Source organism: Balearica regulorum, chromosome 4, assembly GCF_011004875.1.
Source record: "Balearica regulorum gibbericeps isolate bBalReg1 chromosome 4, bBalReg1.pri, whole genome shotgun sequence".
Lineage (NCBI taxonomy): Eukaryota > Metazoa > Chordata > Aves > Gruiformes > Gruidae > Balearica > Balearica regulorum.
The window spans coordinates 53,151,651-53,178,359 of NC_046187.1; the positions used below are offsets into that span (position 1 = coordinate 53,151,651).

At 39.6% G+C, this 26,709-nt stretch overlaps 1 protein-coding gene across 12 annotated transcripts in view; it reads right to left on the bottom strand.

Annotated features, from left to right (window-relative positions):
- The window catches only part of DCUN1D4 (defective in cullin neddylation 1 domain containing 4), a 41,730-nt gene extending 20,615 nt beyond the window's left edge, over positions 1–21,115 (bottom strand). The window contains exons 1-7 of one of the 12 annotated variants that reach the window (XM_075752186.1): positions 20,784–20,931; positions 11,138–11,208; positions 10,149–10,188; positions 6,226–6,984; positions 4,172–4,201; positions 3,274–3,627; positions 2,744–2,858 (exon numbers count right to left, since the gene is read on the bottom strand). In XM_075752186.1, coding sequence (XP_075608301.1) covers positions 2,744–2,814 — 71 coding nt within the window. In that variant the 5' untranslated portion in view covers positions 2,815–2,858; positions 3,274–3,627; positions 4,172–4,201; ... (2 more) ...; positions 11,138–11,208; positions 20,784–20,931. Of the gene's footprint in view, positions 1–2,743; positions 2,859–3,273; positions 3,628–4,171; positions 4,202–6,225; positions 6,985–10,148; positions 10,189–11,137; positions 11,209–13,461; positions 13,872–20,783; positions 20,932–21,002 lie in introns of those variants that run through there. The other 11 variants (XM_075752182.1, XM_075752187.1, XM_075752183.1 and 8 more) reach the window with 11 other exon arrangements.
- Positions 21,116–26,709: the final 5,594 nt, after the last annotated feature.

Here is a 26,709-nt window from a genome sequence, read left to right on the forward strand (position 1 = left end):
CCCTGGTATCAGATGTGTTTAAGTTTATGAGTTTAAAAGCCTTTAGAAATCATCTTCTCTTTCAGCACAGAGCCTTGCTGAAATAAACTTTCTGGAAAGAGTACATATCTCAAAACCACTACTGTTATAATTGAAGAGATTACAGGAACACACCACAAATAGTGAAGACTGAAAATATCACCCAACAAAATTATGCATGTAAGGATTAAAAAAAAAACCAATTCCTTTGCATGGACAAACCAGGAGGAATCACCAACATTTGGTCTCAGCTCTGGTAACACCATTAATGATGAAACTCCTTTGATAATCTTCAGGCCACTACCTAACATTTCTGAAATGAAAGCAAACAGGCGAGTCACAATTATGGAATTTATTTGTTAATGTTGCCCTTATAAGTTTGCCACTGTAAGTGAGAAACATACAGAACTTCCATAATTCCAAAAGCATTTGAAGCAACAAATCATCTCTGTTAGGAAATATAGTCTCTTCTGGAGATCACACGTATTTTTTCATTGAAAGCAGACATTCAAGAACACTGACTACCTTTTTTTTGCTCGATACAGAATCCACACAGGCTAATGTCCCTTGAAGGCTTATCCTGAGATGCTAGTATGCAGCTTCTAGGAAGTCTGCCTCTAAAACAGAAGCAATGGTAAAGAACTGGGCCTAGAAGCCCCTTATTCCATGAACTGGCATTGCACTATCCATACTGGTTTTATTGTATACAGCATTCTCTGCGTACAATATAGAGAAAATGCAAATAACTAGGTCTGCTACACACTGCTGTAGAGGTTCCTGATTTCAGATTGATTTCTGTGTGACTGAGATGTTTGACCTCCAAAGACCAAACATGACAGGCATGAGCTCTGCCTGACAAATAAGCATGGAAGTAGGAGACAGCCTGCTCTTTGCCTAACTCGTTCACAGAAAGTTACAGGGGCATAAGCCAAATTTGAAGAAATCCTTCCTTGAAAGCAAATAGAGCTCCAAGACTGAGCTGGATGTTCCAGCAAATGATTTCATACTGCCAGTCACACTGAAATAAAAACTGTTTTCTTGAAGACCAAAACAAACTTATGCACTGGGAAGCAGAGAAAGCCCCAAAACCTTTAGAAGTTAAGGAAGAAGACAGATAAAAATTGGAACCACATCAGAGAAGCATATTCCCCTGTGGCCCACAACTGGCAGATCTGGTTTCACCTCCACTTCTAAAAGCAGGCTGAGGTCTTCCTTTTAATAAAGCTTTACATGCCAGTAGAATGAAGACTAGATCCATTAGTTATAAACTGAAAGGCAGATACTAAAAAAAGATCCTCCAAATTATGCTTTCAAAAGCTCTTAAAATTATTATATATATACTACTGATAGAGTAAGAAATCAGTTTATCATAATTTTCTTATTTGAATAACACAAGTCAGTATCTCTTACTTACAGACAACATTACTTTCTAGGGATTTGGGTGGGTTTGTTTTACCATCAGTGTCTTGGCAAAGGGAGGTAGAGTTAAATTTCATTAACCTCTCTACTTAGATTATAGAAACATTCTGTCCTTGTTCCATTTCCATATTTTATGCATATCTTTGAATAAGCTGTAATGTCCTCTATCAACTATTTAGCTTTTATATTTTATTATTTCTCAAAAGCAACAAAAATATTAAGGACATGTCCTGCTTTTTTGTTCTTGCTAGTGTTACATACGCAAAGCAATGAAAGAGAGAGTTGAAATCTCTTTCTTCTTCTGCATCAAGAGATCATTTAATAAATTCCAGTGCAGCTACAGTTGTGCAACCCTATTAAACACAATGGAGTTATAGAGGCATAACCAGAGGCTTAATTTGGCCACCAGCATTTTTCTTACTCATGCTAGAGAATAAAAAGGAAAGCACTCAGCCTCATTTCAGGATGACAGTTAGGAGAGAAATGCATCTTTTTACCTTCCTGAAGATACTTGTTATAGAAATGTGTTTTCTGAGTCACCGGTAGTACATGAATGTAATAGAGCTCACATTCTACTCATTGACGCAGTGGCAACCAGACTGGCTGCGTATGTCACTTTTCAACATCAGGACAGTCCTGTATTCAATGGTTTCTGAGTGACTGAGGCTGACTGAACATACACATACTGCAAATTCAACACTTGCAGAAGTCTCAGCTATGCAACACCTATGCCAAAAGAATACACTGCTCATGCACACAGCTACGACCCACTTGTGCTTCTGTTGCCCAGAGGGAAGCTGAGCAGTGATCACCACTCCACCACTGGCTAGCACTTGCCTGGGCAATCTTCACCTTTCCCTTACATGATTAGCATCAAATCACAATGCAACAGGGAGAGACTAGCAGCACTTCAAGTAAGAGCTGAGTGGGCTATGACTACATTCACTTTTCTGACAGGCTGTAGATTGAGAATGCCCAATCCAAATCTTATGCGTGTATACAGGAAGATATTACTGTATCTCTTAGAAGTTGTTTTTGAACAAACAAGTATGTCTATTTTGACAGCTGGCAAACTAGAGCAAGGATAAATTCCCTACAAACTTCTTGTACGACTAGAAAAAGGTGAGATGCAAACTGAACCTAGGTGTGCTTATCAATATCCCACAGTTCAATCACAGGCTATGGTTCCACATTGAGAAACCAAGCAAATTTGAATACCATTTCCATTAGTATTTAAAAACATGATCATATCAGCTATTCAACTTTAGATATTCCACCAGTCTTAGCTCATGGTAAGATGACATACCCATCATGTCTACTTTTCTTAGCAGATAAATCATCTCCTGCTGCAGGTCTCCTCTTTTTCCTTGGAGGCATCACTTTACTAAAGCAGTCTGATGAACTGCAAGACCGGAGACTTCCTACAGAGGGAATTAAAAACACCAGTACAAGAAATGAAACTGTTGCAGACCAGTCAAACTGTGTCCACTAATAGATATATTACAAAGTGAAGAAGGGAAGGGAGGAAGTTAGTGGATTTAAAAAAAAAAAAAAAATCACAAAAAATGTTCTCCTTTCAATAGCAAAATCCATCTCACTTTTACATGGTGTTCTATGCCCAGATTTCAGTTACGGCCAAAAGTACTATACCAAAATGTACAGTAGTGCCAATGCTACTTCAGTCTAACAAAAGACAAGAACTGACACTACCCTGAAGAAGTATTTAAGTCCTCAAAAAGGCATCCTTATTTTTAGCCATTTATTCAATTCAGAACTTCTACAAGTTGTTCGTTACTTTTTGAAATACAGATGTGACTCAAAAACTAGAGCACCTACCTCTAGAAAACAGAACCTTTTTATTTTTTAAGCTCCAAGTTTTTCATGATACAGAGAGCAAGGGGTAGGAAAGGTTTTGCTTGTTTGTTCTTTGGTTTTGATTTTTGTTTTCCTTCTTTTTTGCAGGGGTGAGGAGGGGGAAGAGACACTCAGCAACCAGTAGGGGAAAAAAAATAAGTGGCTGGCTGTATCATTTGGACTGGATAGTTCTCAAAGAATGAAGGTCCCCAGGTAGGAAACAGCCAAATCAAGACACTGATGACAATCAAGTGGCAGTCTTTCCCTCCCCTTCTCTCAGCTACATACTCCTATGTCTCTGGTGACTCTTCAGTGGGCCAATCCAGCTCACCAAACCTGTAGATAATTAACCCAAGCAAAAAAAAGAATAACAACTTTCTATACATTAGCACAAGAAAGAGCACAGGACCAGCCCTTCTGACCACAGCAAGTCGTTAAATTGCCTTTGCTGTCTCATGAAACAGCAGGCTAACGCTCCAGGCAAAATTTTGTCCTACTTTCACATACTGAAGACCACATAGGCACCTGAGAAAGGTGTGTGTAAGAGCCGCTCAAAGAGCTATCAAAGCTCTAAGTGTTACGCAGAGAATTTTAAAAGGAAAGGAAGAGAGAGAGGTGAGGTATAAAAATCCAGACACAAAGCGATGCCAAAGAAACTTGCAAGAATATATGAAGAACTCCAGCAGGCCTAAGCTACCTTTCTCAGCTTCAACAGCATCCAAGTTTAGCTATGCTTTATTAAGATGCCGACAAAATCTTTTAATTTAAATCACAGCACAGAAGCAAGCAATAAAACTTTGGCTACTTTTTGACACCAAGGGAGCAGACTGAAATCAGAGGCCCAATTCACAACAAACACTAACAGCAATCTTTTGCTTACCTATTCTTCGTATCTTTGAAAGCCTCTCTCCTGTTATAGGAGAAACACATGTAAGGAACCTTACAGCCCCACAGGCTTTGCTACATGTACTTTATTTTAAACATGCACTGAAACTATTATGCATATGAACACATGAATTTTTCTAGTATTAGGCAAGATCTTCAAACCAGTTTTTACATCAAGATGAGCTAATTTGGTTTCAACTAATAAAGCTTTTGCACTTAGTAGCCCTTTTTGGTCTTATCTTTACATTTATTTCTATTAAGAAGAAAATTAATCTCTCTAGTTCAAGAAATACTCTTTCCAATTCAAAAATTCTTCCTATATATTCCCTTTTTTTTTTTTTTTTTTAAACCCTGAAGCTCCCCCACCCCAGCCATCCTCCCAGGAAAGTACAGCCATACCTATGTTATCTTTTAGAAAGAAAGTTTTAAGAGTATTGTAAATTCAAATTATAATTTAACTAGTTATCAAAAAACTTCCAAGCATTATACTCCATAAACTACTATCACAAAAAAAAAATCTAACAATAATACTTATCTTCTCACCAATATCAAGATATATTTGAAACGGGTAAACCAGAGACCATCAAAAACTCACAGTATGCCCAATGCATTTTACTACCCAGATTAAAGAAACTAAGGAACCTGATCTGCTGAATGTCATTAGTTCCATTTGATTATGTCTGCAAATTAATGATACTGCAAAATTGTATTCTCATAAGTTACTGAAAGTGTGAAGCTTTATGGCTTTTTAGATCAAGTTTCTAAAGACTCTGCCAGTAAGTATTTTTTGAAAATCTACACAAACTAAAAACACTTAAAATGACAGCAGAACTTAACAGATGGCTAGAGACAGCAAACAGACTCAGACACACGCTAAACTTAATAAATGAAAACGTGTGCTAATGAACACCTTGTTTTGGAAAATATGTGTGTACTTGACTATAACCTGTAGCTATCTCATTCCTTTGAGAGCTATTTGATAGTTTTTAAATGCCTTTCTATATTAAAAAAAATAATCTATTTATGATGGCCACAGGTGTTGGATGCTGATCAAATGCAAGAAAAACCACCAACCCCCACAGGGTTTGTCCAGTTTACTGGCTATTTGATTAGGAAAATAAATATGCAAGGCCTCTGTGAAAAGAGAAGCATAGCAAAAGATGAAAATAAAATACATAAAAAGAAATAAAAGTAAAAATAAAACAGTTATAGAACAGGAAAATCATTTTGTCAGATCTGCAACCCCATACAAACCAAAGAATTTAACCCAAGAATTCCTGCTTGAAGTCCTTTCCTCATTACGCGATCCAACATTTTTAGGAAGATCACTGAACTTCTTTTAAAGGCTTAAACTAATAATAGAATTAACCATAACCCAATTTCTCCAACGACTCACATGAAAAAAACTTATACCCTTTCTTGGTTTGAATGTATCTAGTTGCAGCTCTCAAACTGACAGAAAAGGGAAGAAAAGAGATAGCTCAGAAATTGGTAAATGGCTATTAAATGCACATGTACAACCCCCTCACACAAACACACACACACAGACACCAGGTGGACAAACATATTGTACATGCTTTCAGAGATTTAACATCTTAATAACTGAGGTTTAGACCAAGACTTCAGTGTTTTAACGGTTGAATGATCTCTAAACTACTAAAAACACAGTACAAGAATGTTACTTTTAAAGTATTTCCTTTTGTTATAACAATCAGTATATTGAATTTGAAGGGCAGTTACAGTTTCCCTGGAACAAACTCTGAAAGTTAAACCAGCAGAATATTTCTATCTTTTATTTCTATCTACAGCTAAAAACTATCAGAGTTTGGGGGTTTTTTTTGTTTAAATTCTTGCAATTTCTTATTTTACAGTATAGCTCACTAAGTAGCATCAGTATTAACCTTTCCTACACAGAGCTTTCTAATTCTAAATGTAATTTCTAGGCCTAGCCTTTCACAACTAATCTCACTTCTCAAAGGTCTGATCATCTGCAAATGAACATGCAGTTCGCTCTGACTTCATGCAAAGTTGGACAGGAACTTTACTTACCAAATGCAGCTTCTCTGATGTGATTATCTTCAAAGTTTCTTACTCCTGTGTCTCAACTCAAGATTGGCAGAACCCTCCTAGTTCTCACTGTTTTTTTAACACTTGAAGCTAGCATTTGCAAGGTAGAGCCTCCAAATGGCTGCTGAATAGGCCACCATCAGCCAAAAGCCTGCCGAGTATAAATGTTGTTTGCCAAACGTTCTATTCAGTACTTCCAGCTTTGCAGAAGAGAATTTGCAGGAGACAAAGCTACCAAAGGGAAACATAAACTCAAGAGCTAAAATTCACCCTAAGAAATTTAAAACAACATGCAAGATAATCACTGCAAGGGAGGCACACTCCTAGAATAGCAACAAAACCAGAACAAAAAAGAAAAAACAGAGGTCAATAAATAAGAACTCTACAAGCTGTGTCCCTACAGAAGTGATTTACAGACATGTAATTTTCACCTTCTCACTAGATAATGCCTGTGAATAATTCTGGTCTTCTGATGCTTGAGTAGAGGGATGTTTCAAAGGAAAAATAATTATAAACTGTGAATGCTGAAGCAATTGGAAAAATATAGCTGCTCGCTTAATGATGCAACAAGACCACCACAAGCACAGTTAGCAATCATGATTTTTCAGATACCCGATGAGAAAACTAAGATACTCATCAAAACACCAAACAACTTGCAATCTTGTTCTAAAAGGAAAAATCATCTTCTCCATCTTGAATTCCACACTACAGAATTGCTTTGGACTCAAGAGGTTTTCTTCTCTACAACAAAAAAATAGTACAGGCAAAAGTATTTTTCCCCCCTTCAAGAACAGCAACGAAGCCTTGTTTTTGTTGAAGACATTACCTCATTCTTTTAAACAAATGAAGTGACAACAGAAAGTGTACTTTTACAGACATTTTAGTCTGGATAGGTAAAGAAGTCACAATTTAATAACCAAATCATGACTTCAAGCTATTAACAAGTTGCTAGATTTGTAGTTATGACATAAAACCAACTATTATTTCAAATTCTAGAGAGAGAGTTTTCTAAGCTAATGCATACACATTCTAGAAGAAAAAGAAACTGCTTACAGAATCTGAATGCCTGCTTTTCTTACCCCTACAAACAGCTGAAAAGGCAAAGGCCCATGACACATTTACAGCCTACCTTATTTTTCAGATATATACACACACTGAATGTGAACACATTTTATGAGACTGTAATCATTATAGGTTACCGGAATTTTGAAGCAAGGTCCGTCTTAGATCCCAAATCACTGAAGGAATTTTGAAACTGCCACTCTCTAGCTCTTAGATATTTAAGATCTCATTCCAGAAAAGAGATCTGGCTAATACTTAGAAAACATAATTTGCTTAAAGTAATTTACATGTCCACTACCTTCATTGTTAGCTCAGAAACAAGTGCTCTGAAATAAATGTAATATACATTAAAAGCTCATTATAAATATTAACCTAAAATTGAAATACTTGGGTTTTTTACATAGCTTTTAGAAATCTCAACCAAATTTAGATATGCATTTATTATGTCATCCCAAAAGCAGGGCCACCAACGTAATAACATTAACCAGGTTAGAAATGTCAGAAAATAAATAGTAATCTGTAAAGATAAGGCTTGCTCCAGGAGATTCAGAGTGTAATATATAAATAAATAAATAATCTCAAAACTTAAAAAAATAATCTTTAGAGGGGTTTGGCAACAGTCAAAGACTCTTTTGCAACAGAGTTATTAATGACTTTCAAATGAGTTCTGGACACAGAATCTCGAATTCACAGCATCTATGCAGTTCTATGAATTGTGTAACAAAATTAATAGGTCTTGACACTTCCTACTATGCAGTCAGTAATACTGGAAAATAGAAGTTCCAAAAATTTAGGCACGTTGCAAACCATCTGCAAGAGTAATTCTTTTTAGATTTACACAAGGCTCTCCAGTAAGATGTTTCAGAAGTGTCAAGTCCCATACAAAATGGGCACAGGAGACTTCACTGTACTATACTCACAATGGCCAAAATAGCTCCTTGCATGTGTATTTGTCCTCATATGAGGAAAACCAAGCACACATTTTGAATTAATCTGCCTGGAAGTTATGCAAACATTTGGGCTTCATCTTTATCTACAAGGAGCCATAAAACAGGGCAGAAGCATAAGAAATACTGGATTAAATCTGAAGATGAGGAGCCTGCCAGTATCAACCTCTACTTTCAGTTCTCATTTCATACTTGTTCCTGGATTGAAAGGTTCTTTTACAACTTTTGTAAAAAATTACACTCTTTATTGGGATTTTGTGCCCAAACTCATTCAACGGGCTTATTTAAGCTTTTGAAACAGCTTAATTCAAACAACACAATGCAGGCAATAGGGTAACTGTGAGTGTCAGTATAAAGTAGTTTGTCAAAACCAGTAACACACTGAAACACCTTCTGATAGAGATTATGAGAGCTCTGAGGCCAAGCTTGTATATTGACCTTTATGACAGAAGTACTAGGCAAGAGATAAGACAAATTCCAAATACCTTAAGCATGCCTACTCTTACTGATTGATTTGTGACAGAAGGGGACTACCTCAACGCTTCACAACAGCTTTTTGTGATCAAAAGTAAACAAAGATCATGGAATATATTTTCATTCCATAGGGGAATGAAAGGGGAAAATTCCAAGTCTCCATCAGGAGATGGAAGAAGATAATCAGTTCTAACATATGGACAATAAAACCTCTGACTGTCTTGAGCTACCTGCCTCAACCTCTTTTGCAGAGGTTTTTCATTTACATGATCAGCTAATTTCAAGTATCAAATCAGTAACCACACTGAAGGAAAATATTTGACTGAAGGCTTTTGTGGCTAGGGTAAGATAGCTCAACTATGAAACAAAGTCATTTGTCACAGTATGGAGGAGGGTAGACAAGCCTGAAGTGAGCTCTGTCCAATCCCAAACAATGCAGTCCTATGTATCTCTTCTCAGTGCTCTAGGCTAAGAGTGTGCTAGATTTAGAAGTGTGTCCCAGAAATCTCCAGGAGGAGCTGACAGCTCTCTCCACTTAAGCTCTCAAGGTAACATCAGCAAACACAGCCAGCACCTCAGGATAGAGAAAAACTTTTGAGACAGATGGTAGGACAGATATGGTCAGTTTTAAAAAACAGTTCTGCTGAGTGATCAGGGCTTGAAGCCAGTAAGTTATTTTCCTTCCTCCTTAGGTATCATGCCTGAAACACAGAAAGGAAGGAAGAAAAAGAAATCAAGGAAGACGTCAGCTCATAAGTAACAAGCGCAAAAGGAGGTAACAAAAGTTGCAAGATACCAAGTTACAAAGCACAAATCCTGATGAATCAAGAATGGCAGCAAGCTAGTACCAGGCACCTGAGATGAAGGCCTCGAAAAATGATGGCGTTTTATTGAATGGAAAAGATTTGGACTAATAAATCACCCTTAGACACTGACTAAAAATCTGCATAAGAAACAGGAACGACCTGCATCAAAACCACTCAAGAAAAAAGCTGGGTTGTTTGGAGGACAGCATTTAAACTCGGTCACAGGCATCACGATAGCCACGAGAGGTCTTGCTTCTGCTCTGTTCTCACTAATGCTCTTTCAAGAGTCAAAACACTGTAAGAACATGGATATTCTGCTAGTCTAATGGGTTGAGCCCAAGGAGTGAGAGAAACTGTTCATGAAGTCTTCTAAAGTACTTACACTAAGGAATAGCAAAATGACAGATACTGCTGAAACCTATGCAAGTCCTTCACAACTGGATAAATCAAAAGCACGAACCTCTAATTTGAAGACAACTTTAAAAAATCCTGGCACTTGTCTACTAAAACTCCTTTAGCTTTCTAAAATATAGTTTTCAATGACGTTAGAGAAACGTCTCTGATGAAGCATGTTTAAATTGTTTCAGTCTATTTCTACTACATCCCTATTAAATACCTGTCTGGTGATCGTCTTGACCAACGTCCTCTGTCAGATTCTGCAAAAGAGTAGGAATGATACAGTTAAACAATATGGTGATCTTCATTGTTAGTAATGTTTTTAACCTTTATTTGATATTAATATTCATCTTAATTACCTAGGCAGTATCTAGCTAAGATTGCAGACCCTTTGTGGTTTTAGTTCATATTCATCTAAAAAGCTACCCTCGCAGATTTATCTAGTAAGTTCAAGGATAATATCAAAATAATTTGGAAAATATTTTTGATTTTTATCAAAAATATATCAAACTACGTTTCAAGAGTGGAAATAACCATCCATTGGATGGGGAATTTTGCATTGTTGTATTGAACAATTCCATTAATAAATACAGCATTAGAAAGACTGAATTTACCATTTACCACAGAAATGGCTTTGCTTAAGGATAAACACACTCATGTGTTCTAAAGAAAACTGATTAAAAACTAACTGAAATCTTGGAAATGAGTTTTTAGGCACTGTCTTTTCCACTAAATTTGCAGTGTATGAACAGAAGCCATATCAGCATTTTCAGCTACAGTTGCAATAAAACAAATGTAAATGCACAGCAAACGAGCAGGGACAGTCTTCAAAATAATCTTGTTTCACTCTTTGCATGGTTGTAAGAGGACAGGTTGCTCATTTAGTATGTTTTCCACAAGAACCAGAAGAAATTGCATAATGATGATGATTACCATTATTTGATATATCTAGGAAAGCTTCTTCTATGGAGACAACATCGAAATCCAATGCTGCAGTGAACAGTGCTTAAATACCACTCTGACCCCCGGAGCACAATCTTTCACCTTGTACTAGTACTACGTATCTCTTAATGGATTCAAAGCCCACAGCCTCTCATACAAAAAGGCAGTCATAATTTTTACAAGTGTAATCACTTAATGATTTCAGTCACAAAATGTTCTGGACTAAAGTCCTAGCTATTCTGCTGAGAGAAAATGGCAAGTCATTACCAGCCTATTGAGGGTGTGGTAAATCTTGTGAATATTTGCCAGTGTTGATAGGTGAGAATTCAGTTGAAAATCTAGAAGGGAAAAAAAAAGTTTTAAACTTTCTGGTTTCCAGTTGTAGCAACCAAGATCTTCATATGTTCTGCTCATTTAATAAAATCATCACACAACTATAAAATAAAAGCCATCTCAACACTTTTTCAGCATCGTCATTTTCAACACTGAGAGGAAACGGTAAGCGAAATCTGTGAAAGATATCCTACATATGTATTTTTCTTAAGACATGGATGACCCTCAGCAAAGTAGAACTACAGCTAACTACAAAATTATATTAAAAAATAAAAAAAAAGTTTATAACTTTTTTCCTTCAAATTGGGAATCATTATGGTTTCCACACTATCCAGACCTCTGTTCCATCTATTAGAAAATCAATTTAAGTACTACGTGACATTCTAAAATAATTACTAAAAATGCTAGTTATTAAAAAAGATAATTTTGTTAATACACACGTACTTGCCTTTACGCTAATTTCCTTGCAAAACTAAATGACTGGAATACACTTACACAGTTGAAACATGCCTTTGTATAACGAACCAAAGGTCACAATACAGCAGCTGTTAAGACCAGAGCAAATAAAACCAAAAATAAAATATTCTGACACTTCATGAAAGAACCAATAGCATAGATGTTAACTTTGCTTCCATGCTCCAAAAATAAAACACTTGAGTTTGCTTCAGTTGCAAAAAAGTGACAAACTCATTTTTCTCTATTCTTTTAAATCCCCTATTTTTGCTAGAAATGTGTTGAGGACAAAACTGGAAAATAAGTAATTTACAAAACAGATCAACTATGATCCAGTCAGAGAGCACGCAAACCAACAAGAATCTCAGAAGCTGGACACAGACCAGCTGACAGGGATCAAAGACAGTCGACTATTATACAATATTTCCATTTAAACTAAATTAGCTACCCCACTAGAACTCATGTGCAAACCCACTCTAATTAGAGACATATACTACATGACAAGCGAAGTAGTTCAAGCAAAATTCTTTCATATGTGAAAAGCTGTATGTGCTTAGTGTCACCACCCTGTTTAATGCATTAAAGTATTTCTACTGGGAGACATTTAATTAGGCTTTGCCCAGTAGCTGATACAAGATGCAAGTAAGGTAAAACACATAATTCCCATACTTCCATCCCTAGCATTTCAAACAAATGCTCTCAAAATACACTTAAGATGACCCAGAACCTAAGGATAAACAAAGTTGTCATTAAATATCAGATCCCCAGGTCAGTGAACCACACTGCTAGGACGTTAAAAAGTAGATCTGAAGGAATTGCCTTCTATAAGCATACTCGTCACACACACTGTTATGGAATTCTCTTCTCACTGTGAATAAAACAAATTCAAAAGATACCTTTAGGAATCACATGTTTCATTTATTATGTCAGCTTATAATTTCACTAATTGCTACCTATTTCTTAATATATTGTCCCCAATCCCCCACCACAGCAATACAATTTCTGTAAGTCAGAAGTGCCAAAGATGGCGTTTCCAACTTGAGCTGTACTTACCTATAATAAGTCAAAGACAATCCATATCTTATTATCAAGATACAATAGGAAGATCTTGCATCTCAAACAAGGTGCTAGATTTACCTGCATTAAGTGCTCAATAAAGTTCCATTTTTGCTAGTAAAACAATACTAAGCAGAACCATTCTGCAAACACCCCCACCACCACCACCCCACCCCAAGTTTCCTGGCCAACCTTCAATTCAATATAAAGGAATTAAAAAAAAAAGGGGGGGGGGGGGGCACACAAATGTACACACGGACACAACACATGGACATAAAAGCCATTCTGAGAAGGGCAAGATTAAAAAAGGTAAGATTTATTTTGTTAACTGCCAGACCAGACTAAGCTTTCTGGGATGTGAATTTTAAAATTCCCCTTGTTCCTCAGCCTAAAATCTACAGAGAACACAAGTCTTTAGAGAAACCAGTTATACCTGGAGGTAACAACCTGAGGACAGTGAGCAAATATTTTATTCTAAGTTAATATTAAACAATAATTTTAGATGATACTCTTAAAAACAATATAAAAAATATTTTAAAATTAGGATTATACATATTAGGTATCACCTTTGAAACAAAACATTCCTAGGCACTTCAAAACACATCATTCATACCAGTATGTTTCACACATCCACTGGAAATATCCTTACAATTTTAAGCTGTTACTCCAAAAATAGGTTACACAATTCTAATGGATTTAGAGTGGTTACACAAACATATTTTACAGCTCTTATACAACAAGCATCACACCTCAGTTCCACAAAGACTGGTTTATCCACATGAATACGGAGGACCAGAGCCCAAAAGTTTTCTCTCTTCCACAGGGCAAGCTTGCAAAGTAGGTGTATCATCCAAAACCAGGCTTCTTCTACAGTAACTGTTACAAAAACAAATACTAGCAGCAGCCAATGAATTAGGGATGTTAAATTACAGCTTGGGTCACCTTCTGAACTGGTCACAGTGCCTGCTGTATCTATATTGCAAAGAAGATACACAAAGTATCCTATGCCATTGAAAAGGCATATTTTGAAAAAAACGTTTTTGAAGAAACAGAAACCAAAAAATAAAATACTTCCCCTGCTCAAATAACAGCAGCTTGAAAATTAGCAAAGGGATAATGGCGTAGTCAACATGACAAGCAAGTGATTCAACAGCTGGCTGCAACTGTACGCTTCAGGAACTGTATGCCCTCTCCCCCCCCACCTCTGGAACTTCCACACTTGCTTATGCAGCCTCTGAGCTGTGCCTGCCTGACCCCCTTGGTCAGCCCACTACCCCAGGAACCTTATCCGCAAAAATTATAAACAAACAATCCCTGCCAGCTCAGTGGTCTGAATCAGATCAACAAGGAGATGTAACACCAGATAAGCAGAGTTAGAGCAAGAAACTGGACAGGTCCTCCCAAGTGGGAGCAAAACAGTCTCTTGCGGCAGCAGCAATGTGTTAAATCAAATCAACCATTCATTCAAGCCGTTCCGTGAGAACAGTGATACGTCCCATGAAGCTACGTACTCAGCAACTGGTTCTATGAGCTTTACGTGAAGAAAGTCATAATGTGTGAAGCTATTTTTCACCTGAACACAAGAGTTTCAAAGCACATTAATTGGTCTGAAAATATTCCATTTTTTCCTGCAGAAAAAAATATTTTATAGCAAAGTACCACACAGTTTATTGATCTAGGATTAGAAGAAGGAAACTTTCTTGCTTCATGAATACTGCTGGAATGTTTGCTAAGACTTTAAGAGGTGTATGTCAAACAAGCACACATATTTTGTTGATTAAATTATTTTTCATGCAGATGTTAGCTTATCTTTAGCAAGGATTGAAGCAATGGAAATTCCAAATGGTATTAAATACTTTGCAATAATTCAGAGTGTAACAGCTAAAGAAAAAAACAAAAACAAAAAACCAAAAAATAACCCTGAGTAAAATAATTGCAAATCCAGAATCCGGAAAGGAAATGCCAGAGCCAACCTAATATCATGGAATTTAAATCTTGTCTGCAGTTTATCATTAGCACTTAATGTTAAGTGTTAAAGTCTGGGTTAGTCAATTAATCACGATCATATACAATTTAAATGGAAAAAGCAAACAGTTTAAAAATAACTTTTAAAATATTATAGATTAATGTTTACACTATGGACCTGACAGTTATGGAGAGGCAAAAGAAATAACAGCTAGCTAGGCCAGCTTCCATAACAAACTAGACAAAAATCATTCTACACCTCCCCATTAAACCAAACATATGAAATACAACAAACAAACAAACAAGTCAATATATATTAAATATAAGTAAATGATACAGGTGAACATAACTCAAGTACTCTACTTTCCAACCTGAGATAAAAAAACTTTAAAGGTCAAGTCAAATTTTTTATTGTCGGGAATGATGTGTTGCCATGCTATTTAAATGAAACCACAAATGAATACCTAAGGGGAAAAAAAAAAATAAAGCACCTATTTCTGCTTATGCACACTTACACATAGACACGTACCTACCTGAACTAAAACTTCAACTTAGTTCCTGCTGTCAGAATTATCACTTTAAAGCTTGGACAAAACACAGCTACAGGGTGCACTACAACCTACTAAAAACCTAGTAAAACATTAGCACTAGTACTAAACCAGATCTACAGCTGACTCCAGGTATCCTTTAAAAGCATCTAGATTATTTTTCTGAGCCAACAGAAAATCTCACAGTGACAGTAGGTATAAAAATATTTATCCTAGACAGACATGCCATATAAATGCAATAGATACAACTTTGTATAAAAAATTAAGTATGCAGATAGTTGTAGTAGTCATTTTTATTATTGCTAAGATATATCTTACTCAGTACAAACATTGTGGGTAATTTTCTGTAACCTTCTCAGAAAAAAAATTGATAAAAAATACATACTAGGCAATCTTATTCCTGAAAATTAAAATGGAAAGTTTATGCTTTTACTTTTATGTAATTGGTTTCCTTGGTTTCAAATAGAACTGGAGAAAACTTGCAGTAGTACTGGAAATAATAGTTCAAAGTACTGCCATCTTAATTAGTTTTAAATAAACTTTACTTATCCAAAGAAGAATAATTTAATCTTCTATGAACTACACCACTTCATGCTCTGTAGTCTACATACAGAATTATCCTAAGATTAAGACAATTTATATTGATTAATGAACTTAGAAGTTCAGCTCTGAAACGTACATTTGATGACAGCCTTCAATACTTATGTTAATGAAGCAGAATTTCTATATTCGTTACTAAATGCAGAAAACAAAAGAAAAACGTGCATCGGTGTTATTTTTCATTTACACAAGAACATCACCATGCACCTAAAAACTGAGAATCCCAAACTGCAGTACAGAGCAGCTAGGAGCTGACTCTGCATTCCTGTCAAAGCCAGGATCAAGAATTCACTTCCAATGTGTCTGTAGCTGAATCCGCAGAGGCAGTGACACCCTTCCCTTTAGCAGGGGCAGCCTGCAGAAGAGCCCTCTCTCCCAGTCATGATGCAAGAGCAGGCAAGGGGAGGCAGAGAAGAACACGCTTGAAAAGTAGGGTCTCCCTTGATTTGGTAGAATTGAACACAGGGCATACTTCAGAAAACAGAAGTGAAATCCAGTCTGGACAGTGAGAACATGCAATTAAATGCAAAGAGAAGTGGAATGATGCATCCCAGCTTGAGGAGCAACAGCACATAGCCATTAGACCTGAAGACAGGGTGCTGCAGGACGTTTCTCCTGTACGCGTGCATGCAGAGCTGCACCAGGCTTGGAGCTACTGCTGATACCAGCAGTATCCAAACCCACAGTTGCAAATTTGTGTACGTTTTCCAAACGCAAGAGCCGAAAATATTCTGAAGCAAAACGGAGTGATTTAAGCTATTAAAAAGAAAAATTAAAAAAAAAAAAAAAAAAACCAACCCAAACAACAAAATGTAGATGAAAGGAAAACACACTAAAAACAACTTATCATTTTAAAGTAAACAATCCCATTCAACTCTAACATTTGGTATTAGCATATGTCATCAGTCACTCACTTTATCTGCAGTAGAATATTTTAAAACTACTGCATGCTACACGGAGTAGGGAAAAGCATTAACCTTTTTTCCCCCATAGGAACAAATCCTTATTCTACCTAGGTATTTAAAAAGTACCCTGATCTGAAGGCTTGTTTACAAAAAGAGCTACTGCAGTTTAAAGTTCACGAAGAATTTGAGAGCCATTTAAGCAGTGCTAAAGTTGTGTAACTGTTACTTTCATCTGAACACATTTCCCATTTGCCTTAAATTGACTCTGAACAAATAAGAGATACGCTATACTAACATACAGGTTAAAAAACCCCACACACTGGCTCATGGCAGGGTTTAGGGTTTGTTTTGGGTTGGGGGGGTGGTTTTGGTTGGGTATTTTGGTTTTTATAGAAAAGACCTAACATTAAGCGTATTTCTGGTGCAAAATGTCTGTTTCTATTGCTGCAAATACCACTTGTGTACCTACTAAATGTATTTGATAAACATTCCTAATGGAGATTCTTGCCAGAATATAACAAAGCTGGAGTGACCAGCCACAGTTGGAAAAGAATGAGCAAAAGCAGTGGATAATTAAAGCTAATTTAAATCTATTTTTAAAGCATGTATTACTAAATCAAACAGCATTTCAGTGATTTCATGTTTCTCGGACTGTGAACAGCCATTGTTTCAGTCTACAGTTCAAGAACATAGGAAACGGAGCTACAAAGCATTTAATAGAGAACCAATTTTACACTCATTTGATGCAAAGTGTTCATCCAGCCCAACCCTTACTCTACCATCAAATTGATTCAAAAAAGCATCAGTGAGTTAATTTTGCATCATCGGCTGCTATGGCCTGAGAGTTGTTTGCCAGCACTACTCTTAACTTCATGCCAGATTAGGTGTCATCTGTCATCCTACAAAGGGCATAAAGCTAATAAAAACTTTGTATCTTGTGCTCTAGCTAATTCAGCAGAAATGTAACCCTGTCAAGTACATGCTACTAGGGTATCCAGCACCATGCAGATCTGGTATACATCACGATGGATCTGCAACAGCCTAGGAACAGCTATGCTAGTCAAAAGCATTACTGCTCCAGCTGTTTGCTTCGTCCTCTCTGCCAAAAGTTACAGACCTCGCTGCTCTGCCAGCGAGTACAGGTCGTGGGCGCATTCCCTAATCCACTTCAGGCAAAAATCAACCCTGTCAGTTTAGACAATTTAAGTAAGTGGCAAGCGCTAACCCAGATACATTTGACTGAGTGGATTAGAGAGTGCTCCTACGAACCACTTTACCAGTAGAGCAAGGGAAGCAGTAATCTACAGCTAAAGGCAGTAATGAGCAGCTGCAGTAGACAGAGTCCCACAGTCTGTGCAGCCACACATCTGCATGAAGTGACACACAAGCATGTGTCACACCAGCTGGTTCCTGAGGGCAAGCTAAGTCTTGCAGCTCTAACAACAATATACATATACATACACTACACAAATATATATATACACGCACACACAACTATATATAGTCGGCAAACTAGTAGTTATTTCTATCTCTTTACGAGCCAAAAGTAGAAATTCTGTTTAACCTTAGACCTATCATTTTAAAGAAAACAACTTAATGGAACAGTGTCAGAAAAATACTAGCACGTTTAAAATAAGGGTTCTGCTTGAAGCCCTTGTTAGTAGTCTTACTTATTGTAGAAGAAATAACTATGCTATTAAATGCTCTAATATTTAAATTGGATACAAGAGTTGTACATTTTCATGGGATGTACCATACTTCCACAGGACAGACAAATTGAGCAAGCTTTACTCTTCTGTTTGAAGACACAAACAAAACTAGGAAATAATGCTTTGAAAAAACCCCAAAATCTTTGTTTTCAATGTCTCCAAAGTAAGGAGAAAAAAGTAAATGCAGGATTAATAGTTTAAAGTTAGCACAAAAGCAACTCAGACAAAAATAAATTAAATCATGTGCTGAAATTACACAAATAAAATCTCATCCTGATACAAATGAATGAAGAGAAGCAGCGAGAGGAAGACTGTTTACCTGCCTAACTCATCACCTGACCTTGCACACTGAAGACATTTCTGATTATAGTTACTGGAGTTGCAGAAAACTTTTAAGTAAATGTTTGCAATGGAAAAGAGGAAAGTTGATTTTCTCACATAATGTGAACAGTACACATTCAGTCTCAGGAAGTAAACTGAGACTGAGCAAAATATATTAATGGAGTTTATACTATAAGAACACATAAGAATATAAGAAGGATCAAAAAGAAAGCTCAAAAGAAATGTTCAGTCAAGAAACAAGCCAACTTCTGTAAAGATATGAACGCTGCTTGTTTCAAGCATTTAAATCAATGAGAAAAAACCCCAACTACCATGAAGCTACAGATAATTAAGTTAGTTAAATAGCATTAGAGAGCATTCCTATTTAAAATAACATACACAAGGCCATGATCTGCCTTTTTTTTTTAAAAAAAAAAAAGGTATTGAGATGGAAGATTCAATCATTTCAAGGGACATTTTTGAAAAAAGCCAGTAACAGCTGAAGGCTGTGAAACAGTACTCTTCGTATTTTCTGCAGAGAAATAAAGAAAAAAATAAAATAAAATCACTATATAGCCTTCAACATGCTCCAGGAGGGAGTGTTGGAATATTTCTAACTGTAGATTACATGTGTATAATCAAGACCTACACCTTTTTTTGGACAAGGAACATGACAAAGAGACTGAACAGAAGGCATTTTCTAGAATAATTATCCTTCCATTTCCAACATGAAGCAGTTATTTGTGCTTTAATGGCAGCCTTAACCACAACATATAATGATCCCTAAATAAAAAGATTTAAAAAAAAACCCAAAACACCACAGAACCACTAAACAAATTATATAACCTTATGAGTTAGAGCCTTTACCAAGCTGCCCCTATCCAATTTCTAATTTTGAGAAACACAGGAAGATTCAAGAAAATCCAGGCATTATGCAGCATTTCTTTCCATAATTGCTTTCAGGATTTTGTCCAAAAGTCAGACCATCGTTCATTAACGTATGATCAAAGATTCAATTTTCATTATCTTTACTGCAGAACTTGCTTTTGGGAATGAAGTGTCTCAGGGCTGCAACTCCTCGCACAGTGAGAACACGTCCCTGGGAGATTTCACAGGAATCGGGAACATCGTTCTGGCGAGACAGCTTTGTGCTCAGGATGGGAGCCTCATCTCTCCAGCGGACAGAGATGGAGCCTATTCCCGACCCCCACAATTACCCCACAGCCACGCAGGTGTGTAATCCCCCCACGCCAGGCAACCTGCCTTCAGCATACGGTCCCGCCTGCTCTGAAAGCGGAGCCAGAAACTACATCGCAGAGACAAAGCCCTCCCTACGTTCCTCCAAAACTGGCAGAGTAAGCCCCTCTTTACTGCTGCCCCGAAGCCAAACGGCCTTGCCTCAGGCCGCGTCCCGCCCCGCGGGGAGGGCAGGGAGCTGCAGGTCCCCGGTCCTCTCAGGGGCTCCGCGCCGGCCGCGGGGTACCGGGCTGCAACTCGCACCCCCACACGGGGGCGGGGGCAGCGTGCGGCGGCGGCGCAGTGCCTGCTGGGAGTTGTAGTCCCCCAGCCCCCCCCGCCCAACAGCCCCGCCGCGCGGGGCAGCCGCAAGACAGACTACACTTCCCACAATGCGCCGCGGTCCCCATTCCCCTTCACAGCCCGTTTCTCCTGCACCGGCCCGGCGGAATCCGCTAAATTAATCACCACCCACCCCCCCGCACACACATCGCTCCCACGTAGCGAAGCTGCCGGGCAGCACCGCCGCCCGCGCCCGCCCCCGCCCCCCTCCTCGGCGGCCCCGGCTCCCTCACAGCCAGCCACGAGGGCCGGCCGCGGCCTCACCCGCTCGCAAGCCGGGTCGGGGAAACTGCGTCACACCCTCCGAGCGCCCCCTGCCCCCTCCGCTGCTGCGCCCCTCACCCGCCCCCGCCCAGCCCCAGCCCCTCCCACCCCCTGCGGGAGACCGCCGAGGGCCACGGGGCACCCGCCGTCCACCACGGGGCCCCCGCCCCCAGGTACGCACGCCGCCTCTCTCCCCGCCGGCTCTGCGCCCGCAGGCCTCACGCCCTCCCCCGTCACCGGGAGCTCCGGCGGCGCGTTCGGCCGAGCCTGCTCTGTAAGGGGCAGGAGAAACCGCCCCCAGCCGGGCGGCAGCGCCTGCCGGCGGAAAGACGAGGCCGGTGGCGCCGGGCGCCGCCGGTGGGCGGGCGGGAGCGCGCGGCCCGGCCCCACCGCTACTCACTGACAGCGGCGGCATCCGAGTGCATTTTCGTGCAGCGCACAGACTGCCCTGCCCGGCCCGGCTCCCTCTGCCCCTCTCCCAATCACAGAGCCCAAGCACGGACACCTCCCGCCCCGCCCACCGGCGGCACCCATTGGCTCTGGCTGCCCTGAGAGGCCGCACGTCCTGCTCTCCTACTGCATGAGGCTCCTGCCATTCTCCCTTTGCCTGCCCCGCACCGCCTTCCCTACCCGCTCCCGACCTCCCATTGGGCTCAAAGCTGAGCCGGCCCCGCCCCCCTCCCACTCTGACTGGGCTTTGCCGGTGCCAGTTTTTGCTGGCCTTGAAAGCGCGTGCGAAGACCACCACTTTGTGTCACCCGTGGCTCTGATTGGCTATAGAGGCCAAGGGCCGCGCCCACGTCCTAATACGATTGGGTAAGCGGGGCAGAGGGCGGTGCCGCTGAGGCTGACCCGCCCCCTTCCAGGCCCGAGGGCACTCCGCCGGCAAACCGGGGGCCTGAGGGGACGGTAGGCAGCCTCGGCCCCAGGGCCGCCTCCTTAGTCCCGGGCTGTCGGGACAAGCCCAGACTTCTGTATGCCCGAAGGCTCGCAAACCTCGTACCTGCCCTACGCGGATAAACGAGCGCTTGCACGCGTACGTAATGCCTGCCGCGGGGCGGCTAGGGCCGCGCCGTCACGGCTGCAGCAGGTAGCTGGCGCTGGGGAAGGAAGATCTCCGGACTACACCACCCTCCCTTTGCTCTCTGATACCCAACTCCAGTGTAGCCAAATCACCAACTATTTTAGAAAGATTTGTTTCTCCTCCTAAGGAGAAAAATGGCAGCCTCCCAACACCAGCAGAACGCACTGAAGCGGTGGGTCAACATTACAGCAGCAGCGGGGCCGGAGCGGGGGATACCAGGGCCAACAGCTGCTCCTTGCAGGTAGATGAGACAGCCGGGGGGAGCGAGGTAACTGTTCCTGCTCCTAGAAATCCAGCCCGAGGAGGAAGACACCTTGCAGGTCACTGCAGCTTAGCATGTGACCTCAGCATCTTGCCTCCTTTCCAGGGATAAGGGCCTTCCTTGCCCTACTCAGCACTGAAACACGGATGAGAACAGACTGCTATGGCACCGCCTGCGCACAATGGCGGACTATTAAGGCAGAAACTACCCATGGAAAAAAAACCAAACTTCCTCTAAGAGGTTAAGTTAGAAGAAAGTCAAGGACTCAGAACTGAACAAGTGCCAGATTTAAGGTAATTCTCTCTTTGGAGCAGTGTATTAGCATGCAGTCCTGAACTGACTCATCACACACCTGGTTTGGGGTTTTTTACGACCCTTGCCTTATTCAGTGAAGTAATCAGAATGTGCAAGTGCAGCTGATTTATTTTGCAGAGCAACATCTTATGTTTTCAACTGCCTGTTTTAGAGAAGGAGTCCATAAGAAAATGATTTCTCTCTTCAAAAGTCACATACTCAGACCATGTCAGAGCAATGAAAGACCCCATTATTTGAAATTCTTACTTGTTCACTAACTCCTTGAAATTATTTCTGTGTAACTTCCTGCCTCTGTGTCTGGTATTCTCCTATTTGCACCATCCTTTCTTTACCTTAGCAATTGTCATATGTTTTACCCTACCACCTTTAAGAAGAATAATAATCATCTGTATCAGAGTAAAGCAGTACAAGCTAGGTTTCACTTCTCGGGTAGTTCTAACATCCCACATGCCAGACATTCACATCTGTGCGTGTCATCCCAAGCTCTTATACCCAATAGGGGCACCATCGAGTTGCAATTCATCTGATCTGTTCTAATTCTGGATCGAGAGGAACAATTCCTTTAGGGGTGCCTGTTTGTTCACATTGACCATAAAAAGCACATAGACCACTTGTTCAGAATAAAAACATATTCAGAAAGAAATTTTCTCCCATGCCTTATGCAGCTGTAAACTGATACAGATCTAAAGAAAGGTGGCACCAAAAAAACCCTATCTGGTTGTATCTGAAACCATCTGGACCTAAGGAAAGGTTCATATTCCTCTCCCCCCCTTCATTTATATTAGTCTAAAATGAAAGATACTATCCACAAGTGTAAAGCAAATAATACTGTAAGTTTGACAAAGAAAAGTTAAAATTATTTTTGAATAGTTGAATGCACAAGTACCCTGACCCTTAAAAACCAGATCTGCCAAGAAATCCATAGGGAAACACAAAAGAGACTCTGTTTTCTGCTTCTACCTGCTAAACAAGGGAATGTATGCTTCAGCCAGAAAAGGCCTGCCCCACGAGAACAAGGCCCATTACAACACGCACCTTCATTCCAACCTCAAGAAGGTATAAATATCCCCTTTGTTACCACTAATTGTAACCACTATGCAAGTCTCCAGGCTGGCACGTTACGTAGTCACTTCTGTATTTTCTTTCTGAAGCCTGAGTTTACAAAATGCAGAAGTACTTCATCTTACATAGAGCAGATCAATCAGGTCATGGTTGATCAAGCATTGTCTCAAGGATAGAGACAGTTTAAGCAGTTCCAGCATTACCCTCTTAATCCTAGTCCTCCCGGCATCCTTTCTTTTTGTGCCAATGCAACCATTTGGACAGCTAGATAGCAAGATAGATCAGACCACAAGACTGCCCCCAACACCCCCAAAAAGCAAAAAACCCTAAACCAACCAAACAAAATTCAACACTTTTTTTTTTCTTCATTGATTTGTTTTCCCAGCCAGATGAATATCCTGATCTGGCTCACAACACATATGTGCAAATGCTCCCATCAACACACAGGAGAGGAATAATAAACCAAGAGCTGGAGAGGGGTGGGAAATGCACCAGCAAACTTACACACTGCTAGATCAAACTTAAAACTGCAGACTTTTTTTTTTTAAGGAGAAAGACTGTCATTGTTTGTGTTGCCTTTTTTTTTTAATTGATATCTAAAATGTCAACCATAAAAAAACCCAACCCGCAGACTAAGAAAAATACTGGCTAACATGCAAAAGAGAATCCATTTACTTAGTTATATCTTCTTTGCTATCAGAAACATAGTGTAGAAGAGGTCTCTGAGAAAGAAGACCCCCATTTCCAAAGGGTATCAGACTCCAAATTGCTAAAGCCATTGCATCTCTCAAATACCTTTGTTCATCTTGCTTTGCTTAGAAACAAGCTTGAAAGCTAATTTTAGACACCAGAGTCACAAACCATTATGTGTTTTACAAGTCAGAAGGGGAAGAGAATTGTATTGAAAATAAAAACATTAGCAAAGCAGAATTTACTGAACATTAGCAAAGCAGATAAAGTAGTAACAAAGCACAGTACAGGGCATTGTAAGAAGAGAAACAAATTGTCTACCAGAAGCCCAGCAATCACACTTCTAAATCATTTGCAGATATGAGAAAGTAACTGAAACCCAAGTCAATACAAACAGCTTTATGTAATGTCTCTGAAAAGATTTTTTTCACCCTCAGAGTTACAATGAAACACCTTAACTGTGCGTTATTCTTGCATGGTATCAGCACAACAGTAGTGATCAGGGGTAAAGAGGACCTCAGGTGGTAGAAAGTAGCAGCTGCAGATTATATAAGTGCTTTCAAACCACTCCTCATTAAGTAATTCAGCTCATTTTAATTGCCATGTCCCATGTACTCATGCTATGGTCCTTGTTTAAGTAAAAACTTTTGTTACACTTGCTCCACAGATGTCTAACTTTGAGACTTCTTTTTTTTTAAGTCGCTGCAAACAAATGTAAATTTACACACATGAGAAAAAAAGCATGCTTCAGGGCTGTTGGTAGCTCATATTTAAATCCTTAAATTGGATTTATAGTTTTTTTCAGCTTCAGTTTGAAATTTTTAAAAAATTCTGCTTAATTCATAATTAGGAAGCTCTAAGCAGCCCAAGCTTAAGAGAGCAGCTCAGAATTTCTACCTGAACCCTGGAGGTGCACCAAAACAGCCAGTACTTTTGTCTGGGGCCACAAAGCTCCCCCACTGTTAGTAGAGGACCGTCAACATTTTCGGTGTTCTCTTTCAGCGAGACATGTGGGAGCTGGTCACCTGCACACTTAAGCTGCACCCAACTTGTTTCAGTAACATCAACTCCACTCCAAAACCAAAGGGTGTGCCCCACTTTTGCAGCTGCAACACCCTTTTTGAAAATGGGAAAGAAAAATTTCACGTCCTTCTTAGCCAAAGGGGTTTGAACTGCAGCTCCCAGGTTTCAGAGTGCTCTGTGACACCACCAGAACCACTGCTCTTGAAGCTGAGCTTACAATACACATAGAAATGCCTGAGTCAAGGCCCCAAAGCCAGAATATACGTAGAAGACTTGAGTCTCCACCCTGCTGAAGAATTCAGTACAATTACTCTCAGAAGTTGCTCTCTTACATGTTACCTAGAGTCCTTTTTTCTTATTCAGAGATACACACTGGTAGGCTCCTGATGTACTACTGCCTCTTCCTGTATGTTCATAGAAACTTTAAATGACCTGCACAGAATGTCAAAGAGGATGGAATTAGGAGTACAACAGAATACATACTATGTTGAAGTCAGACATATATAATCTAGACCCTTTACTGCCTGCAAAAGTTCAAACTTTTAGAAAATAATGTCTATTTTACACATTTTATCTTTTTGTGCTATTTCTGAATAGTAAAAGATGTCCACAAACATTTTCTTTCATAACATACTATCTCATGAAAGCTGAGATGAAGAGAGTATGATTAGAAAACAGCAAGATTAGTCACACACCCCTGCAGCAGGACCTGTTCTAGCACATTTCCTTCATAGTTTGAAACAGCGATTGTGACTGAGAGATGTACTGCACATTTTTCTAAACCAGTCAGATACAGGGGATTAGATCAGCATGCAGATTCAAGGACAAGTAAAGTGTAGTTTTAGCTTCCCATTTCTAACCACAATAGTAGAAGCAGTATACAAACAGTTCATGATCATAATTTTTCTTGGTCATTCTGATAAAATAATGCAAATGTCAACAAATACTTCCTACTCATTCCATTTGCATACAGTGTTTTCTGATAGTAGGCATGAGGTATGGATCTGCCAACATTAAACTACACAAGCTACTCAGAAGAAAATATTCAAACTTTAGATTTTGCAACGTCTACACGAACATTTCTAATGGGGTGAACATTTCTAAATCCTGTGGAAATCCATCCAAGTATGCTCACAGACTTTGAAGATTACACATGGAGATGACATATAGTACGATCTGTTATGCAAATCATGCTTTGCTGTCTGGCTTCTTGAAAAATACCCTGACTCTATTTTTTAATTGTTAAAAAAAAGGGGGTTTTCAAGCTTTTTATGTTTATGAATATAATTTCCTGCATCTCACATGAATAAACTGTTGACATTATGAGGGATTTGCAGAGTCAGCCTGTGGAGAATGTTAAGTAATGTGGCAAGATAATGTTATGTTTTGTAAAGGCTATGGAAAGGCAAACCTGTGGCTGGATGTGCGTCAGAGCTAGCATGAGAGCATGCTGCAAAGAAGTGAGGATACTCAGAGCCGCTGTGCAATGCTGGTGCCAGCGTCAGCTGCTGTTGCAGGCCGGGAGAAGGCAGAGACAGGGTTTACTGCTGTTTGCAGAAGAAAACTGCTGAAAGGGCATGAAAGTCACTCCCATCACTCCGAAACCTAATTTATCCTGTCCTGCTGGAGAGCCACCCAGAGAACATGTTCAGAGGATTTAAAATCTTTCCT